This window comes from Engystomops pustulosus, chromosome 6 (assembly GCF_040894005.1).
Source record: "Engystomops pustulosus chromosome 6, aEngPut4.maternal, whole genome shotgun sequence".
Taxonomy (NCBI): domain Eukaryota; kingdom Metazoa; phylum Chordata; class Amphibia; order Anura; family Leptodactylidae; genus Engystomops; species Engystomops pustulosus.
The window spans coordinates 134342985-134365921 of record NC_092416.1 but is presented as its reverse complement, the minus strand read 5'-3'; the positions used below and the strand labels follow the sequence as shown (position 1 = coordinate 134365921).

Here is a 22937-nt window from a genome sequence, read left to right as displayed (position 1 = left end):
ACTGTCAAATCCTATCACATTAGCATCTGCTGATGCACTATTTTACCTCAGGTCTAGGAATTGGTTTCACCGGCTTCTTCGAACCCAGTTTTTTCATGGCATTATAGTATTTTTTCTGCTCCTCAGTCATAAAGATATCTTTTCCTCCAAAGTATAATAGAAAAACATGTTTGTTACTTGCAGTCTCATACACTGACATTTATTCAACAATGGTTCCTATTATTTCTACATGAACAAGTTGATAATATTTCATTAATATAATACTTATCTTTTTCTTTTGCTGGTTGAAATTGTCTATAATGACACCAATGAAAAGGTTTAGAGTAAAGAAGGCTCCAAATATGATGAATATCACAAAGTATATGTACATGTACAGGTTAATTTCATACACGGGTTGATCTTCAATCTTAAAAAAAAAAATAATCAGAGATATTATGAGAAGATGTCTGTGTATATGTGTTTCATACATCCTCTTCCATAGCCTGGCACAACCTACTCTAAGCCCCTCCAAGCCCTCTTGTTGTGTATCAGTTATGGGCATCAGTACAAGCCATGATAAATCCCCCCAGAAATAGTTTAAAATTCACAAGGTATAGAGATACTATAATAGTATAAATGATATTCCCATACAGATAAATGAAAATATATTAATACATACAGCACATGAAGATGTAAATATGAACATGTTCTTACTATTATTTTTATGGCAATATTAGGTATTTTAGCAGTGTCTTGGCCAACATTTCAAACAGATATGGCTCCCCTGTAATAGCTAAAAATGTCTTTAAAGGTTTTGTTATTTTACCATTTACTTACATTTCTTGAGTCTACTGCTGCGTACATGATATCCATCCAACCTTTAAACGTTGCCTGTATAAAAAAAACAAAGAAAACTGTGTGCTTAGCTGTTTGTATAAAAAAGATGTGTTTAACCTTTTATAACATTTTAAGTTTTATCTTAGTAAGAAGACTTGAAAAAATCTATAAAATTTGGGATTTCTGTAATGGACCACAAAGTCATTTCCTTTTTTTCTCATTCCACCACATAAATAACTTTTTATGAATAAAAAAGTAAAACATTTATTCACCCTTTGAAGTGGTTTTGCAGCATCTTTATGATTTTGAAACAAGGGGTTTGATGAAAATAAACTTTTTAAAAATTTTTAAAAATCCTAAGGGTATAAAAAGCTGTAAGAAGGCACCACACCCTTTAAAAAAGTTAAGTGAAAGTTGACTGTATGTAAATGAAAGAGATTTCTGAGAAGCAGCACTAAACATCTTCAAAATTATGGTGCATCCGTAGGAATAATTTATTTGAGGACATTTTATGGTTTTTCTGCATTTGTTTCCGGCACCACTCTTATCCCAGCGCTTTCTTGCATTGTAGCTCATGCTTTTTCAGTTGAATGAAGAGAGGCTGAAGCAAAGGCAGAGCTTATAGATCTGATAGGGGTATCAGTATATTTGTAAAAAGTTCTGTTTAAAGTATTTTTACGCATTTACAGTATTACAATGTAACTAACCCCTTGCATCTTTTTTATTGCAGAAATGATTTGAGCAGGGGATAATAGTAAACTTCTGAAAATATTTCAGTTATTAGGAACATTATCAGGTTCCTTTATCTCTGGACAGAAAGCTGATTTACACAAACTGCTTCAATAAGGAAGGAAGGCAGGGGAAAAAGCAAGACACAGGAACACATTTCTTTAATAAAATATATGACAACGATTGTTGTTATCATCTGCACTACAAATGTATGCAATTTTATTAAAATATTAGTTACACTTTAAAGTAATAATATGTTCCTTACCACTTGCAATAGGGACAAGTATCCAAGACCCACATTGTCAAAATTCACTTTGACGTTAACCCATCTCACTTCTTCGGTGTAATTTAAAGCCATGCAGTCCGTGTAATTGTTCACTACAGAAATATCAAAGAGTTCCGATGTGGTGGTGTTGATACATCGATAATATTTTCCAGCAAATAGATTTACGCCCATTATACTGAAGATCAGCCAGAAGATTAGACAAACCAGCAGCACGTTCATGATGGAAGGAATGGCACCCACCAAGGCATTCACCACAACCTTAAAAACACAGGTGAGGCAGAACATTAAACTAGGCAGTGGTCACCACCATCTTGCCTACTGATTCTATAGACAATAGCTATGTGGTTTAAACATACATGATATACATTAGCATGAAGCATTGGTGCAATACCTACCCTCATGCCCTCAAATCTTGACAAAGCTCTCAGTGGTCTAAGGGCTCTTAGAGTTCTTAAGGACTTAATTGCACCAAGTTCTGAATAACCCAACCAGTTGGCTGTTAAAGACACCAGAGACACCTACAGAAAATGATACATATTATTATTCAAAGGTATCAGGACAACAGTTTCACAAGCTAAAACTAGATGTAGCTCTTTAGACGTAGCATATACTTTAACTATACAGGCTCTGTCATAATTGGGTACATAAAAAAGGGTCCATAGTCTACCCAACCATAAGAAACCCAGCAAAGAATTAATTCTATGGTTTTGAGTTTGTAGACAAACATCAGAACGTGTGACAAACATCAGAACGTGTGACAAACATCAGAACGTGTGATCACCTCTATGGAACATTGCTCTGCTCTGGAACATTAAGGTGTGTGTTCACACAAGGAAAAGGAGGTTACATATTATTAATGATCAGCAAAGAAAAGATTATTTTTGTTCATTAGTATCAGAAGGTTTTGAAATCCATTTTAAAAAATTTCTACAGTAAGAAAGATTTTTCAGAAATGAAAAATATTCTAGACAGTTGGTAATCTTCCCAGGAGTAGGTGCTGCAGCAAAATCATCCCAACGTCAATACTGAATAAAGTTGCAAAGATAAGCAACATCTTAGACACTACAGGATCCAGTAATCCTATAAAATGTTCAAGTTCATGAAGGTACAATAAAAGATATGTCTTTATTTGAAAGGTTTACAGGGGACCATTCACCATTTCCACCAACTTCCATTCTTTGCCCTTTTTTAAAGGAAATCTACCATCTAAATCAAGCATGATAAACCTGGAGCACTTACTAATAGAACCAGGCACTGTGACTGTGGTAATCTTATTTGTTGTCCATGGCCCCTTCCTTCTAAAATCGACTTTTAAAATTATATTATTATTATTATCATATTATATATTACCAGAGCCCCTCAGTGCTGCAGATTCAAAGGCTGTTACATTGTCTGACCCTGCACCCTTATCACTTCCACACAACAGTGGGAGTGGGGAGTACTCTTGCACAGTGCATAGGGTCTGTTTTTTCTGACCTCCTTTTGAAATACTTACATCCACAATGAGAAAATCCAGCCAGCACCAAGCATTAGTGAAATAAACTTTGTAGCCATATGCTACCCATTTCAGCAACATTTCAATGACAAATATGTAGGAGAAGACTTTATCAGCATATTCTAATATAGTTTTGATAACTTTTCTTTGTTCAATGTAGATATCCTCAAATGCCTGTAAATAAAAACATGAACGGTAGATAAGGGGATAAGATGCTCAACAAGAGTTCATTCCTTAAAAATACTACTCTTCAACTTGTACTAATATGTAGATTTAAGGTCTGTGTTTGTTTAAATTACATGTTTTTATAAGATTTAAGACGATGCACATGACATCGTTTAAGCGGATCAGTGCCCACAGGCATTATAACAGACTGTGCCACCGATGCGTAAAAAAAATTGATCATGTCCTAGTCAGAACCGTTTTTCACAAATGATTTATGGGCTTTACTTCATGAGGATCCATGAAAAACAGATGCCAAATCAGCCCTTCTTCTTATTCATCTGCACATATCCTTACTTTTTCTGTCATAGATCTCCCATGGGGGTGACATTTATCAGAAGTATGTGAAAGAGGAAATGTTCTGGCTACCCATGACAACGAATAAGAGCTCAGCTTTTATTTTCCCACTGCAGTTTATAAAATTCAAGCTGAACTCTGATTGGTTTCCATGGGCAACTAGAACAGTTTTACCTCAGCCTCTTCTAATAAATCTCTCCCCATATGTTGGCCATATTTCCCATATCCAATACTGTGATCTCCCAGCATCATAGTCATCTCTAAACTAGGAGTCACCTTCTCCACAAAGAAGGAGGAAAAAGGCTAAAAGAAACATGGCTGCTTACATCCAGAAATTGTACTACAGCCATCTATGGTTATCTGCACAAGTTGCTGATTCCATGTTGATTTTACATATGGATTTTGGTGCAGAAAATCTGCAACATAATACAGTAGCATTAAAGTGAATGGCACACATTTACTAACAACAGTGCCTGTGCATAGTGCAGGGTGCCCCATATTCATGATCTTTGGCACCCATTCTTCATGAATCTGGCGCCCTCTGTACTGCTCCAACAGAGGACACCACTTTTTTTGGTGCACCTTTAACATGGGGCGTGTGACACACTTCTGTTGGACTTTGAATGATAAATGTGGTGCAGTACAGTGCAGTATAGTGCAGCTGCAACACAAATGTGTCTTGGACATGTATTAAATAAATGTTCAAGCAGTTTGCATCGAAAAGAACGTGCAGAACTGGCGCAGGAGCTTTAATAAATCTGGGCCAATGTGATTTGAAAAATGTTTTTTTTTTGCATGGAAATTGTTGTTTAGTGCGGAAAATAAAATTATGATCATGTTATTTCTTGTGTGTCCTCACATATTTTTGCATGCTTTTTTTTTACATTGAAATCAATGGTAGATAAAAAGAGCAGATAAAAACCATGCATATTGAATGCTAATTTTTATACAGGTTTTCCGCATGACAATCCGCAACATGTGCCTATAGGTTGCATTGGTTCCACTGATATAATAACCCTGAAATCTGTATACAGGTGAGGAATTCCTGATCCTATTAATGCAAAACATAAAGGAGTAAATGCATTTTCCATATTCTGTAGTAATTACCAGTGCTCCGCTACTGAGCAGGATCATGAAGATAATAAAAGTTTCAAACCAGTTGTGTTCCACTATCTTGAAACAGGTTTTACGAATATTCCACCAAATCTTTCCCTTTTCAGTTTTGATGTCAACGTATAGACACGGAAATCTTTTTACACATGCTGCAAAATTGAAAAAAAAGAAAAGATTACATCAATGATAAAAGTCAATACGAGGGTCAACATATATACAGTAGGGCCACATATACGTAGAATGTGATATTACTCAATATAAGTTACGCCAATTTAAAGGCTGGTCCGACAAATAAATAATATTTGTGTCAATCATGTTAAGTCACTAAATGAAACTTTTTTTTTTTATGGTAATTTTGAATTTATTTTAATGCTTAAATGGAAAATATTCCCTTCTTAAAATATGCACATGCAAGACATGAAGGACATTTTAAAGAAAATCTGACATTTAAAAAATCACCCTGTTCTTAACACTTGTCTACACTAATCTTGACATATCGAGATCACCTAAAAAGAGACTTATAAAAAGCCCTAATTATTCATCCATGCTGGGAGAGGGAGGTGATATCACACAAGAGGTGTGAATTAATGCCTCCTGCATGATAGAAGCCTCCCTCTCCCATATTGTCTCTTTTTCAGGTGATCCTTAAGATTAAGATGAGGAGGAGCGTAGGTGAGTATTTGTAGTTTTTGTAGTAAAACTATATAGTAATGTAAATAGATTTTTGGAACTAAATATTTCATTTGATAATAAAATTAGACAAAAGAGTTAAAATATTTTTGAGTGCTGAAGGAAAACACATTAAGATATACATTAAAAATAATGTGATATTATAGGTGAAAAGGGCAGTATAAAGTAACTGACATACAACCATCCAGTAATACTTGGTGGTACAGGGTTAAAAGTCCTGTCACTGAGTCACTGTACCTTAATTACAATTGTTTTTCTGATATGCAAATGAGTATTGTCATATTTTGAATATTAGAGTCACACTTTCTTCAGGCTGCCAGTGAACCACACTTCCTTCTTTTGATTGACAGCTCAGACTCTAATCAGATCTCAGCCAGAGCAGACAGGAAGTCCGCTTTGTATCCACTTCCTGTCCAGAATATTATCCTTCTCAGTGCATGGTGAATTTATCAGTGAACACTATGTGGGAAACTGCAGGTCATGTTAACATTTCATGGACCCAGCAATAGTTGGGGCCAAGCAGCGATTGACAGAGCTGAGAGGAGGTGGGCAGAGCCAACATAGACAAGGCAGAAAAAGTTTGGGGAATGATTTTACTGGTGGAAGGAGGTAGATTTAAGCTGGGACACCTGCATTGCACTTTTCAACAAAGGCATATTGGAGGGGGGTGAGGTCTATTGTACCGGTTTGTGATGACAGGTTCCCTTCAAGCCTTTCCTTGCCAGGGTGAAATGTAGTTTATAGTTGCACCATTTTATATTGGTATTGGGAATAAGAAGCTTAAAGAAGAGTGGATCCTGATGGAGGAGGTACACACCAGTATGTCAATGTGCTTGGTTTACAATCCTTCATCCTGTTGGTAGATGTCCTTTAAGAAACTTGTATCTTTGATTGGAAAGATATAAAGCATAAAAAGTGGATATCCATAGAAGAAGAGGTGCTATGGAAGACACTTCTGAAAAGTTTAATAGTGGGACCATATTAGATACTACAAGGTCAATGTAACCGGCATGGCATTCTTATCATCAACAGAGAAAGGCCTGTCTTTGGGGAGACAGGAGTTTATGTTTATGTATCCCAGATTTGTCACTGACTAAGTGGATCTATGCAAACATCCATTTAATAGGTGATATTTTGAAAGCGGAAAAATTTATGTCCTTTGAGCTACTTACGGACAAAATAATATATAAAAGTATAGTATATTTCCGTAATATAATATACGGAAATAAATATAAAAGTAGATACTCAATAGCATACAGGCATATAATTAACGTTAGTCATTAGAATAACAACCTAATCTATATGCTAAAGTGGGAATTGGACATAGGGAAGACCATTCCACTAAAACTCTGGCTTTCCTCATTAAAGGGAACCTACCACCACAAATCTACCTATAAAGGTAGATTGGGTGGTAGGTGGATCAATGGGACGTGAGGATAGCCCTTTTAAGGGCTAATCCTCACGTCCCTGCACTTTTTTAATAACTTTAATTTGGTATTTATTCAAATTTACTTATGCGGCTACCGGGGCGTGGAGTAGCCGCATATGAGATTACATGAGGCGGCTACTCCACGCCCCGGTAGCCATTTTACCCCTCCTACTCACCCATCTTCGGCGCGCAGCTCCGCGTAGCTGCGCGCCCTCGTCCGGCGATCCTGCCGTCTGCGCATGCGCAGAAGAGCAGGCCCGCGCCTGTTTCGGAGTTGTGACCGCGCAGGCGCGGGCCTGCTCTTCTGCGCATGCGCAGACGGCAGGATCGCCGGACGAGGGCGCGCAGCTACGCGGAGCTGCGCGCCGAAGATGGGTGAGTAGGAGGGGTAAAATGGCTACCGGGGCGTGGAGTAGCCGCCTCATGTAATCTCATATGCGGCTACTCCACGCCCCGGTAGCCGCATAAGTAAATTTGAATAAATACCAAATTAAAGTTATTAAAAAAGTGCAGGGACGTGAGGATTAGCCCTTAAAGGGCTATCCTCACGTCCAATTGACCCACCTACCACCCAATCTACCTTTATAGGTAGATTTGTGGTGGTAGGTGCCCTTTAAACGAGATACTAAAGAGTTTAAACTGTCTTAACCACAGTGAAGGCTCCTAAAAGATTATATCAAGGTGGCATTTGCCCCCTAACAGGCTGGCTAATATATGATAACTATTCAAATCTATGTTGGAGAGGTTGTGGAGAACCAGCAGACGTTTAGTGGCGTATATCTAGGTTGTTTGTAGGACTTTTTAAGGAGAAGCTACCAACTGAGTTGTTCCTACTTTTTGAAGGAACAATTTTTTTCGCATTGTCTTCTCTTTGTAAATATGTAAATATTGTAATAAAAAAAAGAAACTTGTATCTTTGAAATAAACCATTCTGGGTAGACTAAAAAAATCTCCATTTTCTCATCATTCTTGAATGAATATATATATTCTTGCATTATTTCCAATGAGTGATCATAGGAGTCTGTAATGCATAACTTGTAGCTATAATGCCCGAGTAGCCCCCAAAATGCACCCTTTATAGCAGTGATGGCAAACCTTTTAGAGACCGAGTGCCCAAACTACAACAAAGACCCGCTTATTTATCGCAAAGTGCCAACACAGAAATTTAATTTGTGATTTATACTCCCTTCTCTGTCACAGCTTTCATTGATACCAGCACCTGAGGACACCAATAAAGCAGAAAATAGTCCCAGGTAGAGCTGTCACTTTAAAATAGCTCTGTGCACAGCAAGTCCTGGGCTGTCTGGGACTGCAGGAAGATATCTGGAGTCATCTCTGGTGATGGCCCGGGTGCCCACAGAAAGGGCTCTGAGTGCCACCTCTGGCACCAGCAGGGGTGGACTGGGAATTTAAAATGGCCCTGGAAAAAAATATAAAAGTGGCCCCATCTTATGGGCGGAGTCAAAACAAGTGGGTGTGGTCACTTTTGCTAGTAAGTGAATAGAATGTGCAAGGATTGTGACCTGTCGATCAGTAAATTATGCCTTAATTACCTTTCCCTTGTGCCATACATGTAGAATTCAGAGAAAGAATATATTGATACTGCCTCCTATGTACAGGAATAATGCTACAATAACACATTTAGAATAACACATTCAATCCTGCCTTCTATATACAAAATAAAACTACTACAATACCTTCTCCCATGTACAAGCCAACTACTATAATACTGCCTCCTATGTACAGGAATATAACTACTATAATACTGCCCCCTATGTACAAGAATATAACTACTATAATACTGCCCCCTATGTACAGGAATATAACTACTATAATACTGCCTCCTATGTACAGGAATATAACTACTATAATACTGCCCCCTATGTACAGGAATATAACTACTATAATACTGCCCCTATGTACAAGAATATAACTCCTATAATACTGGCTCCTATGTACAAGAATATAACTACTATAATACTGCCCCCTATGTACAGGAATATAACTACTATAATACTGCCCCCTATGTACAGGAATATAACTACTATATTACTACATATATACACAGAAGCGAACATGAAAAAAATCAGAATTTATCATATACAGCTACAGAAAACACATGAGATCCTCACCTTTTGCATCCAGGTGACGTCTCCCCGGATTGTACTCGTTCCTCATCTTCTCCATTAGTTCTACCATCACCTTGTCTCTTCCTCCAGGTACACAGCTTTCCTGCAGAGTTTACCACACAGACGTCTTATGTTCTGCACGTTCCTATTGTCCCTTAACTGTCCCTTCTTCTGCTACCACCAATACTGTGCCCCAAATACTGTAATAGAGCCCCCTACAATATTAGTACCACACAAATAGTGCCCCATAATGTAACTGTAATGGGAGGGATAATTTATTTCTTCTTTCTCTCCTTTACCCCCCCCCCCCCCACCACCGACCCAACCCAGTATTGATAGAGCTCCTACTATGACCCAGGCATAAAAATAATGGCCCCAGCCCGCCCCAGACATATAACTAATGCCCCCTGCCCGCCCCAGACATATAATTAATGCCCCCTGCCAGCCCTAGATATATAATTAATGCCCCCTGCCAGCCCCAGATATATAATTAATGCCCCCTGCCCGCCCCAGACATATAATTAATGCCCCCTGCCCGCCCCAGACATATAATTAATGCCCCCTGCCAGCCCCAGACATATAATTAATTCCCCCCCCGCCCCAGACATATAATTAATGCCCCCCTGCCAGCCCTAGATATAGAATAATGCCCCCCCCCCGCCCCAGACATATAATTAATACACACTGCCAGCCCCATATATACAATAATCCCCCCCAGACATATAATTTATGCCCACTGCCAGCCCCATATATACAATAATACCCCCCACCCCAGACATATAATTTATGCCCACTGCCAGCCCCATATATACAATAATCCCCTCCACCCCAGACATATAATTTATGCCCACTGCCAGCCCCATATATACAATAATACCCCCCACCCCAGACATATAATTTATGCCCACTGCCAGCCCCATATATACAATAATACCCCCCCAGACATATAATTTATGCCCACAGCCCGCCCCATATATACAATAATCCCCCCCAGACATATAATTTATGCCCACAGCCCGCCCCATATATACAATAATCCCCCCCAGACATATAATTTATGCCCACTGCCAGCCCCATATATACAATAATCCCCCCCAGACATATAATTTATGCCCACTGCCAGCCCCATATATACAATAATCCCCCCCACCCCAGACATATAATTTATGCCCACTGCCAGCCCCATATATACAATAATACCCCCCCAGACATATAATTTATGCCCACTGCCAGCCCCATATATACTATAATCCCCCCCACCCCAGACATATAATTTATGCCCACTGCCAGCCCCATATATACAATAATACCCCCCCAGACATATAATTTATGCCCACAGCCCGCCCCATATATACAATAATCCCCCCCAGACATATAATTTATGCCCACTGCCAGCCCCATATATACAATAATCCCCCCCAGACATATAATTTATGCCCACTGCCAGCCCCATATATACAATAATACCCCCCCAGACATATAATTTATGCCCACTGCCAGCCCCATATATACAATAATACCCCCCCAGACATATTATTTATGCCCACTGCCAGCCCCATATATACAATAATACCCCCCCAGACATATTATTTATGCCCACTGCCAGCCCCATATATACTATAATCCCCCCCACCCCAGACATATAAGTTATGCCCCCTGCCAGCCCCATATATATAATAACCCCCCCCCCCCGACATATAATTTATGCCCACTGCCATTCCCAAATATAGAATAATGCAGCCCCCCCTCCCAGACATATAATTAATGCCCCCGGTTCTGTAATTTAAAAAAAAAAAAACATCATACTCACCCCTTTGGTGCAGTTTCTTCCCGTCTTCCTCGGTCTTCGGTGGCTTGGTGAAGAGGCGCGGGATAGTGACGTCACTGCTCCGCGCCTCCACACCAAGCCGCGGAGCTACACGGAGGCAGGCGACAGCTGACATGGTAAGTGCCAGCCTCCTCCACGCTACACAGGTCGCGCAATGACGTCGATTGCGCGACCTGTGTAGCTGGGTTTATACACAGACGCAGAAGCAGCGGTGCTGCGCTGCATCTGTGTACTAATCAATAGTAACTGCATCGTACGATCGTACGATGCAGGTACTATGGATTATGTGAAAAGTTTTAGCGAGTGCGGACCGGCCCCGCACCAGCTCCGGACCAGCCCCAGACCGGCCCAGGACCGACCGGCCCACCGGGAAAATTCCCGGTGGGTACAATGGCCAGTCCGCCCCTGGGCACCAGTGCCATAGGTTAGCCATCACTGCTTTATAGTAATGTACTGCTGTCTTTATTAGAGGGGATATTTAGCATTAGGACCCTCTTAGACGCAAAGTCCCAGATTCAGTTATATCTTCCTTGCTCCCTAGTGCATGGATTTTATATGAATATGTCATAAACTTATATTGAAATGCCAATTTTTTTCTACTGATTTTATTTTTTGAAAGCAAAATTCTGCATGCAGTATCTTCAGTATGGAGAACTGTATTTAAAATATATAAAAACTGGGACGTGAATTAGCAAAGACTTTTGGCACTTTTTAAGTTTAATTTAACATTAATTTCTTGGTCATACTGGTCTTTTATTTAGATGAGCTACCATTTTACAAGACTGGAACTTCTGGTCTCTGGAGACATACAATTGCATTGCCGTGTAAATCCTCTTGTGAGATAAAAACCCAGAGATAATGGTCTGTAAATGTGTTAGTTTCTCTTCTCTTTTCTGAAAGGTTGTGTTCACCTGTTCATTGACGCATATACAAATATTCCACCAACCCTGACAAACTTATCAGTAGAAGTATCTGGCATACAGCTGCCAGGAGGAACTAAAAATATTACTAAGCCATATAATTATTACTTATGTACAAGGGAGAACCTTATATACCAATGCTTACTTCAAAGGTTCTGGACATTTTCTATGTGTGCCTATAAATTTATCCACGGTATTCCTGAGAAAAAAGGTAGCTGTTATTGGATACAACCACCCCTGCACTCTGGCAGCGGTGGCGGCACACTCACTATCTAGACCTTTGTCTGACCAACTGAATTCAGTGTTCATTACCACAGGATGGCTGTGTGTGGGGCATGCAGTAATTCCCCAACATTTCATATGCAAAAGCAAAAGCAATTTATTAGGTACACCTGTCCAACTGCTCGTTAACACTTAATTTCTAATCAGCCAATCACATGGCGACAACTCAGTGCATTTAAGCATGTAGACATGGTCAAGACAATCTCCTGCAGTTCAAACCGAGCATCAGTATGGGAAAGAAAGGTGATTTGGTGCCTTTGAACATGGCATGGTTGTTGGTGCCAGAAGGGCTGGTCTGAGTGTTTCAGAAACTGCTGATCTACTGGGATTTTCACGCACAACCATCTCTAGGGTTTACAGAGAATGGTCCGAAAAAGAAAAAGCATCCAGTGAGCGGCAGTTCTGTGGTCGGAAATGCCTTGTTGATGCCAGAGGTCAGAGGAGAATGGGCAGACTGGTTCGAGCTGATAGAAAGGCAACAGTGACTCAAATCGCCACCCATTACAACCAAGGTAGGCAGAAGAGCATCTCTGAACGCACAGTACGTCAAACTTTGAGGCAGATGGGCTACAGCAGCAGAAGACCACACCGGGTGCCACTCCTTTCAGCTAAGAACAGGAAACTGAGGCTACAATTTGCACAAGCTCTTCGAAATTGGACAGTAGAAGATTGGAAAAACGTTGCCTGGTCTGATGAGTCTTGATTTCTGCTGCAACATTCGGATGGTAGGGTCAGAATTTGGCGTCAACAACATGAAAGCATGGATCCATCCTGCCTTGTATCAACGGTTCAGGCTGGTGGTGGTGGTGTCATGGTGTGGGGAATATTTTCTTGGCACTGTTTGGGCCCCTTGGTACCAGTTGAGCATCGTTGCAACGCCACAGCCTACCTGAGTATTGATGCTGACCATGACCATCCCTTTATGACCACAATGTACCCAACATCTGATGGCTACTTTCAGCAGGATAATGCGCCATGGCATAAAGCTGGAATCATCTCAGACTGGTTTCTTGAACATGACAATGAGTTCACTGTACTCCAATGGCCTCCACAGTCACCAGATCTCAATCCAATAGAGCATCTTTGGGATGTGGTGGAACGGGAGATTCACATCATGGATGTGCAGCCGACAAATCTGCGGCAACTGTGTGATGCCATCATGTCAATATGGGCCAAAATCTCTGAGGAATGCTTCCAGCACCTTGTTGAATCTATGCCACAAAGAATTGAGGCAGTTCTGAAGGCTGCTCACCCCCGCCCCTCTCCATAGCGATATATGGTGCACAGCGTCGTATTCTGGGGAAAGATAGGACATGAACGGTACGGTGCCAAAGGGGTGCTGCACTGTGCGCCCATTGCTGTCTATGGGGAACGTCCATATGGCAGTGTGAATGTAGCCTAACATTTACACTACTGGCTATGCTATGTGCCTATTTTAATTTCTCTAGTAAAGAATAAACTGACAGATTGGTGATCCTAAATAGTGTATGGAGAAAAAGGATCATACACACGGCATGTTCACAGCGGGATACCAGCGGGATATGTGAAAAGTCGCCAGCTGCAGCGAGTGCGCCGGTGGGAGGACAGTAACTCCCTGCGCCGGCCCACTCCCGGCCGGCCGCGCCCCCTCCTTCACGCCCCTTCACGCCCCACTGGCGTGAAGGTGGCGGATCGGGTCAAATAATTGCAAAAGCGTGGCGCAGAGGTCCTGATAAATATGCCCCGACATGTGTATAATGGTGGTTACTTTCCAGCTAAAGCTTTGAATTTACAACAGACTCTCTACTGTGAATCAGATCGGCGTTTTGCTATAAATCACCTGGTGTAGACTAACAGTGAGAGGAATATAACTCAATGGAAATTTACACACACAGATTATATACACTGACTGAATCCTCTTTTCACCCTGATACAGGACAGTTTTTTTATGGTCTCATTTTCCTAAAAAAGATTTTTTACAAATATTCACATGAGCTTCAAATGCTCCAGTGGCACTGGGCAGCTGGACCCTGGGGAGATTCTGGCAAATATTTATAAGGTATGAATCAGACAGTAGATTTCCTTTAAGATTTTCATTAATCACCCCTCTAAAGTAAGGATGCATGAGATGGGTATCTTTTGGACATTGGATTCTATGGGGGGAATTTATCATTAGACCGGCTCCGTACGACAGTTCTATGTCTGTCCTTGGAGCCCCGCTGCAGTCAGATTTATTAAAGTGCTTTTGGCCCTTGATAAATCCGCTGGCAGTGTTATTTGCTGTGTGGGTGGTTTGCATGAAAAGACGCAAAAAACTTTAGCAGAAGTTGCAACTTTTAGGGACTGACATAAAACTTGGACAAAAAAACCCAATGATAAATTCCCCTCTATGTGTATTAAAGCAATACCTTCTGTAAAACATTCTTCCGGGCCGTCCTCTTCTTTATGCTCCATGGCTTCTTCCTCTTCCTCTGGCTCAGGAGGTCTATAATCTGCTGTACTGCACACTGAAGAACCATCATCAAATTTCTTCTACAGGAAGAGTAACATAGAAGTGAAATAGCATAATAGATGTATATGAGTAACCATTGCATTACATTGGGGAATAAATAAAAAATGTTTTCCTGGTGCCTGGAGTTTTTCACATGATTCTGGATATTTTTGAGCTGCTGCTTTCCATCAAGTAATAAGTACCATGGAAGAACAGTACATTGGACAATAGGAAATACACATATTATGGCTGATTACTGTTAGAGCATCCAGCGCGGATACCCAAGAACACCTCATTGCAGGAAAACACAGAAACAAGGTTTCAGCAAAATTTCAAGTCTACAGCTGCAAAAATTGACATTAATTTCCAAAATTCCTTAAGTACAATATTGACGACCAGTTTGAGCAGTGTATACTTTTCAAGGTGGCAACGCCAGACATCCTAAAGTAGAGCTGATAGGGGAAAACGGATGTCATTTCCAGAATCAGGTGAAGAAGGTGACTTTATTTGACCTTTCAAAAGCAACAGGAATTTCCAGGGTCCCAAACATACTTAAAAACAGTTCCAACTTTGAAGGCACCAAAATAATTGTTCCCAGGTGTTATTAGTATATTGCACTCGATAAAGAGTTATCCTAGGATACGATCCATGGGCTTCCTGGCATGACAAGCATAGTGAAGTGGCGGCCAAGCCCAGTGAAGTGTATATATAGATATAATATTCTGTAGTAAGTTTAAAGGAGGTTCTCCTAAAAAACTCCTAGGAAATGTGTGCAAAAATGTTGAAAAAGGGGATATTTTGATAAATACACATTGGATCAAAAATCTGAAAATAGACGCATGCAATATTTTTCTAAAAGTTATCCAATGTTACCAAATTCAAGCTCTTAATGTAGAGCATTCTAAATTTGATAACATTGTAGGAAACAAGTCAAATCCCCATCTTCAGAGGGGAAGAGTTTTAAAGGGACCTGTCAGGGTGGGACTCTAAACCTCTCACACGTCCTTATGGAGCGGTGGTTTAGTGTCCCAAATCGCCCTTTACCAAGTCCTTATCTGCCCGCTATAAAAAACCTTTATACTTACTTTGGTCTGGTGCTTTTTTTTTATATCGGACACAAAGGGGCACAATTACTTACCCATCCGGAGGAGTTCACAGAAAGGGCATTGTTCGACGATAACGCACTGTGCCGCAATTCACTAAGATTGTGCACCCGATATCCTGCATGTGTCGCTTCCCCGCTCAAGCCCGACAGTGCACTGTCTTCTTCCTGCTGTATGTAAGTGCTTGATCTTGCGACACAATTTGAAAGTTAATTCCCGTGCTCAGTCCGAATCAGTCGAATCGTCCGATGGCACGCCCCCCCCAATTTCTGGCGCATGAAAGCCGCAAAACCTGAAAACGACGGAAAGTCCACTGAAAGTGTGTCGGTGGACCCTTAGTAAATATGCCCCAAAGTGAATTGGTATAGGGTGATATGGGACACTAAACCACTGGTCCATAAGGACCTGTGGGTGGTTAGTGTCCCAAATCGCCCTGAAAGGTCTTCTTTAGGTTAATCAAATGTGTGAGAGGCAAGGGGACTCACATTAAACCAGAACCCCGAAGAGAACAGAAAACTGGGTTACATTGAATAAAGTTTCTACATACAAAAATTATATTCTCCCCACCTCGCTCTCAGGGGGTAAAAATACAGGCTCAACTTTAGCATCATTGGATAAATTATTTGTAACATATTTTTTGTTTTTTTGATTCAATGTGTATTTTTCATCATTTCATCATTTTTAACCCCTTAAGGACCAGGCCCTTTTTCGTTTTTGCGTCTTTATTTTTCACACCCCACCTTCAAAAATCTATAACTTTTTTATTTTTCCATGTAGAGAGCTGTGTGATGGCTTGTTTTCTGCGTAACAAATTGCACTTCATAGTGATGGCATTTAATTGTCTATGCCATATACTGGGAAGCTGGAAAAAAATTCTGAATGCAGTGAAAATGGTGAAAAAACGCATTTGCGCCGTTTTCTTGTGGGCGTGGATTTTACGTCTTTCACTGTGCGCTCCAAATGACATGTCTAATTTATTCATTGGGTCAATACGATCACATGGATACCAAATTTGTATAGGTTGTATAATGTTTTCATACATTTACAAAAATTAAAACCTCCTGTACAAAAAAAAAATTCTTCATTTTGCCGTCTTCTTGCGCTAATAACTTTTTCATACTTTGGTGTATGGAGCTGTGGGTGGTGTCATTTTTTGCGACTTTTGATGACGTTTTCAATGCTTTTATTTTTAGAATTGTACGACCTTTTGATCACTTTTTATTGATTTTTTTATATTTTTCAAAATGGCAAAAAAATGGCATTTGCGACTTTGGGCACTATTTTCCGTTACGGGGTTAAACGCAGTAAAAAAACATTCTTATATTTTGATAGATCGGGCATTTTCGGACACGCTGATACCTAATGTGTTTATGATTTTTACTGTTTATTTATATTTATATCAGTTCTAGGGAAAGGGGGGTGATTTGAATTTTTAGGTTTTTTTAATATAATTTTTTATTTTTAATTTTTTTTTATTAAAATTTTTTACTATTTTTCAGATTCCCTAGGGTACTTTAACCCTAGGTTGTCTGATTGATCCTACCATATACTGCCATACTACAGTATGGCAGTATATAGGGATTTTGCACACCATCTATTACAATGTGCAGATCGCACATTGTAATAGATGGCCTAAAACATGATAGCCTCGGATCACTGTGTGATCCGAGGCTGTCATGGCAACGGATCGCCGCTCCCCGATGACGTCACGGGGAGCGGCGATCGGAGCCAAGATGGCGGCGCCCACGCGCCGCCGGCTCGTTAATGCCGCCGGCAGCTTTGCCGGCGGCAATGAAAGGGTTAACACCCGCGATCGGTACAAGCACCGATCGCGGGTGTTAGCGACGGGTGCTTGCTTCATTGTGAAGCAAGCACCCGGCGTGTATGAAGAGGGCTCAGCCTGTGAACCCTCTTCATACTACCCCATGCGCAATAAAACGTACAGGTACGTCTTATTGCGCTATGGGGTTAATCATGTATTTATTCATTTTGATTTTCGCCATCTGTCAATGAAAATGCCTTGAATTGTAGTTTGAATCAATGTAATGCGCCAATACAATATCATTTACAATATGCCACTAGTTCCCATTTATGCAATTTGCTGTAGTGTGGTGCCTTACCTTGAATTTCACTACTGTCTCCTCAAACTCTGACTGAGTGCTGAGGTCATCTGTATCGGGAACATCCAGGTCTGACTCTTCAGATGCTATGGGCACTTCTATCCGGTAGTGGGGGTTGTTAATTAGGTTGATATGATCTAACTCTGTCATGATATAACGTGGCTTTCTCACCAGGCCATCAACAACTGGACTTTGAGGCTTTGGCTCCTCTTCAGTCTCTATATGGTTCAGAGCAAAACTCTCTTTATTTACATCCTCAATATTGTCCACCTCTCCCTCCTTATTTTGTTCTTTTTTCTTAAATGGTAGTAAAGAAAGAGCCGTTTTCTTCACAAAGTCGATGCCTCTAGTGATTCTTCCTATGGCAATCTGTAGATTATTCATCTCCCCGTCATCATCAGAGGCAGTGAGGTTGTCAGCACTAAATGAACTCAGCAACAAAGCCAAGAACAGGTTCAACACCTGGAGACAGAACCGACAACAGAGTCAGGGTGTGTTCACACGTTAAAATTAAAACTGCATCACAAAGATAGAATTACTTTAAAGGGAACCTGTCAGCCCCTTATTCCCCTCTGAGTTCACCAACAGTACCTTGTTATGTATTATAAATGTCAACTGGAGGTCCTTCTGTCCACCTATTTGTAGGTGTCAGTACTCTTGAAAAATTCTTTTAGTTGAATGTAAAACGCAGTCAAGGAGGTAGGAATGCACGTCCAGGCAGTCAGACAGCCCCACCTCCTGAACGCCGTATGTTCTGCCCACTACAAGCATGATGCGTACCAGCCTCCTAATGCCCGCCTCCCATTCTCCTTCAATGCAAAGATAGAAAGTGGCGCTTCGCACTGCACTGTAATCTTGGAGCTGGTACTGTGTGTACATGGCAGCTTCACAGACGCACCACACATGCACCAGTAGGCAGCGTGTGACAACGCTATGTATTTCAGCACTGAAGGAGAATGACAAGGGGCCCCTGAAGTTTAGGGAAGGGGATACATGGTGGCACAATCCCTCAGCAATGTGGTTTTTAATGGTTAATCATCTTATACTTGGTTTGGCAATGAAATGGTGGGATTTATCTCTGAGGTAAAAACTGTTACAAGCTTTCCAGCATTTTTATTGTTATGAAATATTGCAGCGGGCTGATTCGCTGCAGGTAAGGCCAGCTATTTATTGGTGAACAGCTGGGTCAATGGAATTAATGTTTCTAGATAAAATATTGACCGCGGCCAGTTGTTTGGTTGGTTCACGGTGCCAATTTTCAAGAAGAAAATTTTCATCGGGATGGAGGACCTGATTCAGAAGAAGGCGTCTCAAGCTGGCATCGAGGAATGTCTGCGTTGCTGCCTACAAGTGGCGGTAAGAAGAGACCTGGAACTGTGGGAGCTGTCGGACTATGAGGAAGAAGAAGAAGTCCTGCATGGTTGGAGCCTGGGAGCGGCGCACAGTGAGAAGCCAGCTGGGACATTGCGTGGTGCTCACGCAGTGGAGGGGTGTTAAGGACATTGGAATATGGGTAAATTTAATGTTGCCACAAAGGGCGGATCCTTTTAAGCAGGGATCATCCAGCCAAACTTCTATTAGGAAGGGTGTTTGCTTCGATTTTAATGAATCGTCGTGTAAATGGCTTACAAATTGTAGGTACAAACATGAATGTGCATTTTGTATGGGTACTCACCCAGTTTCCGGGTGTTATAAAAGAAATAGCCAGACATCCCAGCAACAATTGTCAATCAAAGAACAGCTTTCCAAAAGCATGGACGCCAGTGAAACTGGAAAAAATGCTTCCATGGTTAAAAATGTATCTAGATTTTTGATTGACGGTTTCTCAGAAGGTTTTTATGTTCCGGAATTCTTCACTCAGGGGTGTATTTTGGTGAAGAATTTAAAATCTGTTGATTTACATAGTAATGTGGTAGCAGACAAAATTAAAAAAGAATTGGATTTAGGAAGAATTGCAGGATCTTCAAAATCCCCTCCGTTTCAAAATTTTAGATTGTCTCCTTTGGAGATATTCCCCAAAAAGGAGCCAGTGAGTTTAGAATCATTCATCACTTGTCTTATCTAGAAAAAGAGTCATTAAATGATCAGGTGGACAAAGAATTGTCATCAGTGACATATGCATCTTTTGATGATACGGTGTCTATTTTGATGAAACAAGGCCACAGAGCCCTTTTAGCTAAAGCTAAATCAGATATTAAATCAGCAATAAGATTGCTTCCTGTTCACTCATGCGGTTACAATTCGTTAGGATTTCCATTTAATAATGAATTTTATTTCGATATGTGCCTCCCTAGGGGATTTTCAATGTCCTGCAAATATTTTGAGGATTTCTCAACATTTCTTCAATGGGCGGTAGAACGGGAGGTCGGTCTTGGTGGCGTTTTACACTACTTGGACGACTTTCTGTTTATCGGTCCAAATGATTTGGTTTTGTGTGCTAATTTATTGAGTAAATTTCAGGCTTTAATGTATGAGTTTTGTGTCCCAATAGCGGAAGAGAAAACTATTTTGCCATGTTACAAATTAGAATTTTTGGATATTGTAATTGACACTGTAAATATGGAGTTTAGGTTACCAGTTGTTAAGTTAGATAAGATTAGATCTATTTTAGTTTTATTTTTGTTCAAGAAAAAGGTTTTGTTGCAGGAATTAAAAATGTTATTAGGTTTGTTAAACTTTGCCACTGGGGTTATTCTCATGGGCAGAGTTTTTAAAAGTCGTCTCTATTTTGCTACTAGAGGATTCAAATCTCCTAGGGCTCATATTAGACTATCACAATCCCTAAAAGAAGACTTGTTTAATACCTCTAGGTTTAGATAAAAATTTCTTCTCATTCTTTCCGTATCGGCCCAGCAACGGAAGCAGCGCGCCTAGGTTTAAGTGATGCAGCTATAAGAAGAATTGGTAGATGGGAATCGGGCCGTTTTAAATTATACGTAAGGCCTAATTTACTACTTGTCAATTAATATTTAGTTTTTTAGGTACTCACCTAGAGATCTGGACACTGGGCCGTCCGTATATTTTTTTGGCAAAGAAAAGAGCTGGATGACGGTGTTACACCGAAAATTTGAATTTTGATCCGGAGTATGTAAATGTGTTTTGGTTTGGTTTCAGGGGGATGAGATGGAAGAAGGTAATTATGGGGGGGGGTTGTCTCCAAGATAAGGCTGGGGAGACTAAGTATTACAGTAACATGTTTATTTATGTATGATTAATTATTATGTTGTTATTATTCATTACTTTTATTTAATAAAGTTTTATTTCATTGGTTACCCCTTAATAAAGCATTGCAGCCTTTTTATCCCACAAATGGTTGTCTTGTGTCTTTGTTAATTAATTATGGGTTTTAGAGTTTAAATATGTGTGTTGCGTGAATGGGATTTGTGTTAGCATGAGGGGCTGGCATGCATGGAGTAGGCAGAACATACAGCGGTCAGGAGGTGGGGCTGCCTGACCGCCTGGACGCCGTGCAATCCTACCTCCTTCAGACTTTTTAGAAAACTTGATATCTACAAATATGACAGGAGGACCTTGTTTTAAAACAAAAATAATAGAAATCTTTTATACATATAATTCTGGATAATTTGAGGCTAGTGACAACTTTTCGGTTTAATTGATATATGAACTGCAGGCCAGAACCTGTTAGGATAGTACAACTGACACATGATGCTGAGATTTAAATAGTCCCTTTATATGTAAGTCGTCTCCCCATTTCTGCAATATCTGCATTATGCTCCTGGACACCTTCCTGCACTCTTCTATTTTCTATGCAGGCAGGATTACCTTGCTACTTGAGTCGCTTCCTTTAAATCCTATTATAACTTTAAAGCAATGCTAGAGGAAATGTCTGGCTGCTTAGAATAGAGCTGGACTAATGGTTTGTCCAGCTGCCAAGGTTTTTCTGTTCCTTTCCCAGGTCTGTCAGAATCTGGGCTTGTACACATCACTTCATCTTTAACACAAACTAAATTGCCAAAAGTTATAGTCTCCTTTGCTTACATGGCATATAGAATCTGTATGCAGCATAAAATATAGCCATTGAGGAATTTATCTCCAACATACTTTTAGTCTGTCATAAGAATCAAGCTTTTTGCATGTTTAGTTGGTGATGGACCCCCAATGTATTAGGGTTCAAATGCGCTTTGAGCCTCTTAAGGTACCAGGTTCGCCTTATACTTAGGCTACTGACATAAATTCTAATTTAAACTATCCTGAATGATTTCTAGATGTCATATTGTGGTTTTGGGGTATGTTCCATGTTCTGTTATCGGTCTCAAACACCGTATCCATCTGCGTTGCTTTGCTTATAGATCCTTTACGGTAGTCTATAGTCCATGAGCCTATGTGTAAATATCTGTCAATTTGTTTGCCGGTAATGGTTGTATAAAGCTACATCTGTGTTGAAGAACCTGTCAAAGTTATCCTTGGTTTCAAAACCTCTGTGTGTCCACAACGCTAGACATGGCCACAGCGAATGGCTCCGAAAATAGTCCCTCCCATGCAATAATATAAATATTAAACTCACCACCAAGTTACCAATCACCATGACCATCATGAAAACAACAAGGCACATTGCTTGTCCTGCCACCTCCATACAGTCCCACATAGTCTCGATCCACTCTCCACAAAGGATCCGGAAAACAATGAGGAAAGAGTGGAAGAAATCATGCATGTGCCATCGAGGAAGGACACAATCCGAGTTGATCTTGCAAACACACTCTTTATAGCTTTTCCCAAAAAGCTGCATTCCCACCACTGCAAAGATGAAGACGATGATAGCCAGGACCAGTGTGAGATTTCCAAGAGCGCCCACCGAATTGCCAATAATTTTGATGAGCATATTCAATGTCGGCCAAGACTTAGCAAGTTTGAAGACCCTAAGCTATACAGGAGAAGAAATAGCCAAGTTATTCCAAAGCAGGGCAAATATTTCAATAGTAAAGGAAGGGGCTTTATGCGAATGATAGAAGTTATTTGCAGAAATACTCTTAAGGAATGTGGTCTGAGA

The 22937-nt window shown here is 40.4% G+C and overlaps 1 protein-coding gene across 1 annotated transcript in view; it reads right to left on the bottom strand.

Moving 5' to 3' along the window:
- Positions 1 to 22937, bottom strand: part of SCN4A (sodium voltage-gated channel alpha subunit 4) — a 96519-nt gene that overhangs the window by 9396 nt on the left and 64186 nt on the right. The window contains exons 15-24 of the mRNA XM_072111128.1: positions 22455 to 22811; positions 17930 to 18391; positions 14624 to 14747; positions 4953 to 5107; positions 3327 to 3500; positions 2227 to 2349; positions 1811 to 2089; positions 817 to 870; positions 269 to 406; positions 47 to 151 (exon numbers count right to left, since the gene is read on the bottom strand). Of these exons, the coding sequence (XP_071967229.1) occupies positions 47 to 151; positions 269 to 406; positions 817 to 870; positions 1811 to 2089; positions 2227 to 2349; positions 3327 to 3500; positions 4953 to 5107; positions 14624 to 14747; positions 17930 to 18391; positions 22455 to 22811 (1971 nt within the window). The remainder of the gene's footprint in view (positions 1 to 46; positions 152 to 268; positions 407 to 816; positions 871 to 1810; positions 2090 to 2226; positions 2350 to 3326; positions 3501 to 4952; positions 5108 to 14623; positions 14748 to 17929; positions 18392 to 22454; positions 22812 to 22937) is intronic.